At 35.2% G+C, this 9733-nt stretch overlaps 1 protein-coding gene across 1 annotated transcript; it reads left to right on the forward strand.

Moving 5' to 3' along the window:
• Positions 1–3883: 3883 nt before the first annotated feature.
• LOC102222329 (acidic mammalian chitinase-like) lies at positions 3884–9140 on the forward strand. Its single transcript, XM_023331941.1, has 12 exons — positions 3884–3987; positions 4090–4152; positions 4227–4256; positions 4348–4552; positions 4989–5045; positions 5160–5325; positions 5922–6046; positions 6238–6361; positions 6449–6634; positions 6766–6882; positions 8433–8565; positions 8653–9140. Exons 2-12 carry the CDS (start codon positions 4128–4130, stop codon positions 8907–8909), a joined length of 1425 nt encoding a protein of 474 aa, XP_023187709.1. The 5' UTR covers positions 3884–3987; positions 4090–4127; the 3' UTR covers positions 8910–9140.
• Positions 9141–9733: the final 593 nt, after the last annotated feature.

Consider the following 9733-nt stretch of genomic DNA (forward strand, 5'->3'; position numbering starts at 1 on the left):
AGTGAAACATGCATGGTGCAATCTCCATGCTGCTATCATCAATCTGGTGTTATATCAGTTCGTATTTCCCCATAAGTTCCCCCTACAATTCTATATCACACAAATGGCAAAAATAATGCTCGTCTGTAGTCCCAGTCTATTATAGCGGGCTCTACTTGCACACATTTCAAAACGAACTGCATAAGAAACGAGAGGCAGACTAATAACATGAGAGAAACTAAAGAAGACATAAGAAACCAAGAAAGACAAACACCCATCTAAGGAAGATAGATAAACATGCACAAAGAAAATGCAAGAATAAACTGAATTTTGGATTTATAAGTAAATCCAAATTCAAAGAGACTTGCGGCCCACTTTAAGATGCATAACTCTGAGACGGTTGAGATGAAAATAAAATAGAAATGGTATTCTTTTTTGTTAAACAGACTATTTAACAAAAGGAGATTGTTTAGTTCAAACAATTTCCTTGTTTTAACAAGAAGATTGTTTAAAATTCTCTAAAAATTCTGATGATATGTTACTTGTATAGTGTTTGTCAAGTTCAGAGGACTCAAAAATACTTCACACTACATTCAATTATTCATCGATGCACACACACATTCACACATCGATGGTGGCAAGCTACAGGATAGTAGCCACAGCTACCCCTTGGGCAGACTGACAGAGCAAGGCCCTCTGACCACCACCAGCACCGAAGTGACGTGTCTTACCCAAGGATACAACAACAGAGCCAGAAGGACCAAGGATCAAACTGGCAACCCACAGGACGAACTCCCACCTCCATCATCGTCCCTGATCTCACAATCTTTCCTCATGATGTTGATGAGGAGATTCTGTCTATTTTCAAAGATTGCCCTAATATCTCCTTTCAGTTTGTGTGTACGTGACTGTTTTTTTACCAGAATCTTAACTCATTCTTGGTCCTTATGAGGACATGTTCCTGTGTTATGATCAGCAATAATAATTATTTCTTTGTTGCCTGGAAGCTTAACTTGTTTCCCCATTTTGCCCAATCTGGAGTTCCTCTTTTGTGGTTCTGCGATCTTTTGCCTTGTTTGTGCATCACACTAGAACTGGTTGGTAAATCTTTGAAAGATCTCATTGTTACCTTCTCGTTACGCCGAGGTGCATGACCCCTAACATCAGATAAACTTCCTCTTTATGCTCATGTAATAGCTAATCATGATCTGTTTTTACTGTCTGTCCCATTGCCACATACCTCTCTGTTCCAAACAGCTTCTCCTTTTCACGCACTGCACTTCTTGGTAATCTTCTGTCCTAGTTTTACCAAAGTAATATATTTTAAATCTTTACAATCAAATCATTATTAAAATCACAAAGACTTACTTGGAACATCATCTAATTTTCCAGTTACTAGTATCACTATTCAGGATTATTCAGCATTGATATGTGCAATGATTAACATCCCGAAGGTATCAAAAAAGTCAGCTTTCTATTGGCTGCTCACAATTTTTACTTGTCAATAATGTAGCGCACACAGCTTACATCATTTTTCCATCATTACAATTTTCTGATAATCATTTATTCTTAAGCTTAAGTGCAGAAAGGATTAAAACAAGATTTACTTAGAACCAAATAGCTAAGAAACAGCGATCTCATTGATTGTACTGAAGTCTTATTCTGCTGTTAGTTTTGGAAATTTCTTTGTATTATCAATCTTTAAAGGTTTATTTCTAAGTCTAATCAGGGATTGGTTCTTCAATTAGTCTTTGACTTGAAGGCCTGTAGAAGGGATAACTTTCTTTTAAACTTAACATAGTTTTATGTCTTTTTGATGCTCAAATAAATTTAGAAATCAAAATATGCAAGCCCTACTTCTTTAAACGTTTGTTCTTGCACTGTTACGATGGAATCAGTAACATTGGATAAATGAGATGATCTCATATTGTATTGAAAACCTGCATGCCTCAATGCTCTGTAGCGTTGCTGCTGTTACGAATTAATTTCCCCACTGAGGCACAATAAAGGATAAAGCTATTTATGTCGCATTTCTGATAGTTACATGAGTCAAACACTTCAGCAATCCTTGTTGCCAATCATTGTCTTTGGCATTTATTAATAGTTATTCATTACAAAGTCAAACCTTTTCTTGCACAACATTATGATGATCTAAGTTTATTTGCTACTACTTAAAAATCCAGTCAAATTGGGCCAGAAAGGAAAAAGACACAACCCAATTCTGAATCTGTCATGTATTAACTTGTGAAACTGGATCCTGAACCTTGACAACTCTTCTTTGTGACATCATCTTAGCGTTATTGGGTCAAGTACATCTTATAAACACACATTCATATATCTATGCAGCTGTTACTCTGAACTACTTTCAGTTTTAATCACTGCATCCCTCTGTTCACAGAAATGACAAATAATCTCAAAACATAATTCTAAATGGTTTTTTACCAAGTTATTTGCATTTCACAAGTAGGTAACGAAAAATAAAACAATTTTAAAAACTACACACAGTTATATTTTTGACAAGTAGTTTGCTTACTAAAAGCTTTTCATTTTGTTCCTCAAATATGAATTTTAACAACTTTCTGTTCAGTCCATCAGTTTTTAGCTCATTTTACTGAGATACTTCAGCTTTACTGATGTTAGGATACAGACAATATAAAATAAAATTAAAAATAATTAAAGAAAATCAACTGCATTTACAATAATATTAAATGGTAAATGGTCTGTACTTGCACAGCACTTTTCAAGTTCAGAGGATCCCAACTGCCCACCACATGGTGATTTAATACTTTGCAAAAACCATGTGCTAGAAAATAATTGGTAACTGTAACATCATTGTGAAAATATATTGTCTCCATTTTACTTACATAATTTCTTCAGTTTATTTTTGAGGATGCAGTTATTTAAAAATACTGTACATACAATCTTTACATAGTTACTAAAACTAGGGGTGCACCGACTGGAGTTTTCTGAACAATCGCCTATCTTTAAAATGTCTGACCAATTTTTTTGTCTGAAATGTCACTAAATATAGCAGGAAAGTAGCTGCGTTGGTAACAGTGAGGTAACTATTGTTAATTGCAAACTTGCAGACATGACCTGGTGGGCCGGTCTGTCAGTCAAATCTCTCTCACTTCAGAGGACAGAGGTTCAAGTTTTGGACCTTTGCAAACTGAACCCAATTTGTAAAAATATTGATCAAATTCATCCAGTTATTTAATCTCATTTAATTACATGTAGTTCAATTTTATCTTGGTTATAGCACCTAATTTTCAAGTATGCTTTATTATACTTGAAAATGACTGCTGAACTCTTAACTGGACTGCACTCAAAAACTGGTCTCCACTTCATACCTTACACATATACATAGCTAAGTAACTTTCATTTTACTGTCAGTCCTGCACTTTATATTTTATATTCATATTTATATTCATATTTTATACTGTATTTTATTTTATTCTGGAGTAACCTTACAACATTGGAACCTCAAAACACTGTCCTGAGCCGTATGCAATGAAATTTCTTTCTGTATACACCCTGTGCATGCAAAATGACAATAAAGTCAGTCTAAGTCTAAGTCTTATTCCCAGTAATGTTTCTTTTGAATGCAATTATCAACAATTTGCATGAATAGCGAAGCTAATTGTCTGCGAGTATTAAGACAAAAAGGCTTTGTGTGATGCGCACAAAACCAAAGGTCACTTTACAGAGTGATAGTCATGTACCATAAAATTGGAAAACATTTTACCAGCTCCTATTTACAAGAACAAATTTGGAGTCTCATAAAATCGCAGTTGAGAAGTTAGCACTTCCTTCTCATGTACATTTATCAGCTAAAAAAACATAAAAGGGGAACAATCATCTGCTCATCACCAGCCAAACAAAACCAAAATCTGACGTTGACTCAACCACTGACTCACTCATGTGGACTTTGTTCCTTACAAATTTCTTCTATAAAAGGGAGAACAGTTGGAGCAGCAAGACATACCTGAGAAAGCTACCTGAGAAAAGGTACCAATGACACTTTCATCTGACCCTTCACCTGTACAAACCTTTGTGGTTGACTTCCAAAACCTTTAATGTAATCTTTTTATGATTTCTTCTTTTAAACAGCGCTATATTCCAGAATATTCTGAAGAAAACGCTTCATCATGGCACGACTGACCATCCTGGCTGGTAGGTGAATTGTTTTGTATTTTAATATGTTCCAAGAGTTGGTAAGAAAAAATATTAATTAAACTCCTTTTCAGGATTGGCACTTCTGATGTGTCTTCAGACTGGTAATATATATATTTTTTTTATCCTGGAATTTCCACTTAAGTTACTGTTTATACATAAACCTACTAATGATCCTTTTTTTTTTTCTGATAGTCTATTCCACCAAACTGGTGTGCTACTTTACCAACTGGTCCCAGTACAGACCGGGGGTTGGAAAATACACCCCTGACAACATAGATCCAAACCTCTGTACGCACCTCATCTACGCCTTCGCCATAATCAGCTCCTCCAATGAGCTGTCTACGTTTGAGTGGAACGATGATCTTATGTATAAATCCTTCAATGCACTGAAGAACAGGTGAGCTTAGTATCACTTTAACTTCCCAATAAATTATTAATAAAGATAACCATTTGGAAGTTGTTTATTCGTAACTCAAAATTACAAAGATTTTAAACATTTAAGGTTCAGAAAAATAATCTAAAACATTATGTGAGCACATATATGGGCACAAACAGCCTGGTGAAAATGGCGATGAGTTTTGGAATCTATTATTCTTTTTTGGACACATGCTAATATAAATATTTAAAATACAAAAGAATCTTTTATATATTTTAGTACATTTATATATTTTTTTTCAGAGATTATGTTCATTTTACTTGAACTTTTAAGATGAAATTTTTGAGTACACATATAGGTCACTGTAGGACTATGTCTGTTTTATTCCTTTCAGAAATAATGCACATTTTATTCAACATGTATAAGTGATGTATATATTCCTACATCTTCACAACAGAAACCCTCAGCTGAAAACTCTGCTGGCTGTCGGTGGGTGGAACTTTGGAACAACACAGTGAGTCTGCAAAATATAACAGCTAGCAAACACACATTTTTTTAATGAATTCCTTTATGGATCATTAAAAAACATTTTAATTGAATAACCACTAACCTATGTGAATATTAACAGATTCAGCCTCATGGTCTCATCTCCGGCCAACCGTCAGGTGTTCATCCAGTCTTCCATCAGATTTCTGAGACAACATGGCTTTGATGGACTAGATCTGGACTGGGAGTACCCGGGATCACGAGGAAGCCCACCAGAGGACAAGAAAAGGTTCACCTTGCTCTGCCAGGTTAGGATATTTTGATGCATTGATCCGAATTCAGTGACTGATTTCGCTTCTCCAATTTTTGTAACTATTAATGATTTCATGTATTTAAACCAGGAGCAAAGCTTTTCCTCATTTGTGAGTGTATGGCCCCTGTACAAGGTTTTAGAACAAGAACAAAATTACATTGGAGTGGGTTTTATAAACTGTTTTCAGAACTTGCTGAACTCTGTTTGTATCCCTAAATAACGTGAAAGCACACATGCTTTATTCCATTTAGCCTTCCCATTATTAGATAAATATCTTACTTTCTGACTCTTTCAGATAAACGACATACTGCTTCCTCTAACTTAAGTTTTCTATACCTCGCAGACATTTGAAATGAGTCATTTGAGTCTAGCTCTTTCAGTCCGTAGCAAGCTTCCACATCAAAGAGTTTTGTTATCTGCATTATTTTGTTATCAATTAGTGTCTATTGATCTGAAAATGACTGGCTTTTTGAGTTTCTAGCCAACAGTTTACCCCAGGCTCTGGTTAACAATTGATTTTTCAGAGCATTTCTACGTTTGGATGAAACTCGGGCAGACGTCTTAACACATACAATGTTCTTTTCCATTTAGGAATTACTTGCTGCCTTTGAGAGGGAATCTGCTGAGACCAAAAAGCAGAGACTGTTGCTCACAGCTGCTGTGGCGGCTGGAAAGGAAACTATTGATAACGGCTATGAGATTGCTACTGTGTCCAAGTGAGTTAATTTGAATTAAAGCTAAAGATGTTACATACGTCTTGTTTTCAAATAGAAACAGGAACAAAGATTGACAAATTCTTAATATTTGCCATTATTAAGAAACTGACAGATAAAAACAATAAAAATTTTGATGTTAACTGGCAAAATATATACAATCTGTTGCATTTTGTATTTTATTCTTACGACAGTTATCTAGACTTTGTAAGCGTCATGACCTACGACTTCCATGGAGCCTGGGATTCATTCACTGGCCACAACAGCCCTCTATACAACAGCTCTGTCATGCATGGTCAACATATCTACTACAATGTTGTAAGTAAAAACCTTCAACAATCCCATGCTAGAGACATGTAAGGTGATGTTATCTCTTTGGTTAGACTTTGTCATGTTTTGCTGCAGGACTTTGCCATGAAATACTGGAAAGATCAAGGAGCTCCTCTAGAAAAGCTGCTGGTTGGTTTTCCCGCATATGGTCGCACATTTCACACATCATCAGCAGCAGCTAGTGGTGTTGCAGCATCAGCCAGTGGACCAGGCACTGCTGGGCCCTACACCCGAGAAGCAGGAATGTTGTCCTACTATGAGGTAACAATTCATTATAATACGAACACAAACTAAAGAAAATTCTTAGACAAACACAAAGACATACTCAAAATCAAAAAAGTAAATACAAAAAAATTGGGATGATATTTAGGTGTATCATCTTATAACTACAGGTTTGCACTTTCCTTGATGGAGCCACCACTCACTGGATTGAGGAACAAAAGGTTCCCTATGCAGTCAAAGGCAATGAATGGGTGGGATTCGACAACAAGCAGAGTTATGAAATCAAGGTAAGATGTCATCCTTTAAATACAATAAGAGCTACAATACAAATAAGGAAAGATTGCTGCATGTCCCTGTCCATCCCAGTTTATGCAATGGCCCTATGAATCAGAACAAATTCTGTGAAGCTGATGATAACGAAGCTAAAGATCAATCACACAAATTTTAGTTACCAAAACTGGGCAGAAGATGGCAGTATAGTTACAATAGTTCAAATCTTACTTCTGATGTGACATCATTTCCCATCTATTGGATCCTTTAGTGTTTTTTTTTTTTACAACCCTATGACGAATATCCTTTAGTCCCGCTAAATCCCAGGATCCTTTTTTTTGATTTCATAAAAAAACAAAAGAAAGAGAAAATCATTTGGAAACGTCTGCTCATTTCAAAGTATATTTCAAGTAAAAAAAATACCTAGACAAAAATCCAACTGATATGAAAGAGAGAAATATATGTTTCTATCTTAAGAGAGGGGACTAATGTTGCCCTCTATGGTTATTGAAACCCCAACAAGCATATTTTTATTTGAAATTTCCTGATAATTTAATAAGTTTGTAATGCTATGCACCATAGCTTCTCTAGATCTTTTAGGAGAAAAACAGGCTCACAGCATTATCAATTCTTCAGCATATTGCCACTGCATGAGTGGCTTTTCTACGTATTCATGTTTTGCTTGAGGCCAAGCTCACCTGAAGTGTTTTTTTTTTTTTTTTTTTTGCAAAAAAACCTAGTTACAAGTTATGATGCAGAGAGAATGCCAGGAAAAGGCTTTTTTCCATGCAAAAACTAAGTAAGTAGCAGTTGGAGTCCCCCAAAATGCAACTTGCTTTTAGATCAGTTGTCTAAACAAAGCTGTTTGTTGTGTTTTTCTTTTTGATTGTTTGTTTCTTACCACTCCTTCTGTCCTGCTCCCTGTTTGGGATGGCAAGACAAAATTAGGGACTCAGAGATAAATACCCTGACAAAAAAGGTCGTCTTTTTTACAGAAAAGGGCAACAGAAAGTCATTAATTATTATTTAGAAATGTCTAAGCCTTCTCCAATTTAAAAAGGAAAAGTTTTAAAGTCATATAAATATACTTGAAGTGTTGATTTTATTAACCTTCAGTGCTTCAATGCTTTTGTACCAAAGTTTTTTTGAGTTAAAAATTGCTATAACATAAATGTCTATACAAAACTAAAGTAATTCAGAAAAATAAAATAAAATAATTGAAGTAATACAGTACTTTGTATTGTTTTTATGTGAATGCATTATGAAAATAAATACATTTCCAATATAAAAGATCTAGCAAGTCTGCTGATTAGACTTTGATTCACACACTGCATGTATTCCTTGTTTCTATTTCATTTATTTAATAAACATTTCTAAAACACTAGACATTGTCTCCTGATCAGGTCTAGAGAATATTACTCATTGCACAACTGCATGACACTGTTCTGTTCATGGCTGACCCAACCAACCTCCTTTGACCTAAAATATTTAAAACTGTTTTTGTTCTGGTCAATTTTATTTTGATTCTTTAAAACAAATAATAAAACCCAATGTTCGTATTTTATAGGCAGAGTATGTGAAAGATAACAACTACGGCGGAGCATTCGTCTGGTCTCTGGATATGGACGACTTTTCTGGACAATTCTGCGGTCAGGGAAACTATCCTCTCATTGGATATCTCCGCTCTCGTCTGGATTCAGGTGGAACATCGATCAGTGTCACTATTTCCTCTTCTATAAAGCATTGATTCGCTTGCCTTAAAAACCGCATGCTTTTTATGTTTCTAGTGACTACTTCCAGCACTACCCCAAACCAGCCTGGCGTTCATACAACCACAGCATCTCCTGGCATGAAAACTCCCGAAACAACCAAAACTCCTGTTTCTGGGCGTAATTTCTGTGTAGGCAAGCGTGATGGTAATTACGTCAATGAATATGATAGACACACCTTCTATCAGTGTGTCGCCGGAATCACGTACATACAGAGATGTCCTGCTAATTTGGTTTACAATGACGGATGCGACTGTTGCGAATATAATAGATGATTCAGTCAAGTTATTGCGGATTTAAATGCTGGATGGACAGCATCAATATAATGTCCTCTCTCGCTCTACAACTGTGTTCTTGCTGAAAAAGTTTAACACCTTTATTTAAAAACTCAAAAGGAGATTTGTTTTTTCATATCTGCCAAGATGTTTCAAGTGTACTGAAGTAATTTGTAATGTGTGGAGACATGTATACCTTTTAATAAATTTTCCTGTTTTTGCTTCCTCAAATTTCATTGCCGTCTTTCTTGTTGCAGTGCAGTATAGCATCATTATTTGACATGTATGCTGAATATAATGAGTTTATGGTGTATATCACATTATTATTTGGAAAGTCAGTTGTTGACAAATCCTGGAATATTGTTTTTTATCCAGTTAATAATGTCTGTATAATAATTAAAGTAAGTAAGTATATTTTATTTATATAGCACCTTTCTCAGACAGCAGTCACAAAGTAAGTCAGAGTAAAAATAGTAAAACAAAATAAAAATGGTCAAATTAATTTTAAAAAAACGAGGACAAAGACATTTCTGTCAACATGTATATGGTTTTTGCGGTAACACTTTATTTGAAAGGGTGTGTATAAGACTGACATGACATTGTCATAAATATGTCATAACACCTGTCATGAACATGAAGGAGTCATTATGAATGTCTGTCATCATGAAGTGTCATTTGGTAAATAATGACATCTTTAATGCAAAGTTGCACTGAAAGTCCATTAAAAGTGTCAACTTTGCATTAAAAGGTGCAAAGATCAGGTACATTGTCTCTTGATCACCCACATCTTTATTCAAAGTGGCATATTGAGCAACAGGTTCCAA

Source organism: Xiphophorus maculatus, chromosome 1 (genome assembly GCF_002775205.1).
Source record: "Xiphophorus maculatus strain JP 163 A chromosome 1, X_maculatus-5.0-male, whole genome shotgun sequence".
Lineage (NCBI taxonomy): Eukaryota > Metazoa > Chordata > Actinopteri > Cyprinodontiformes > Poeciliidae > Xiphophorus > Xiphophorus maculatus.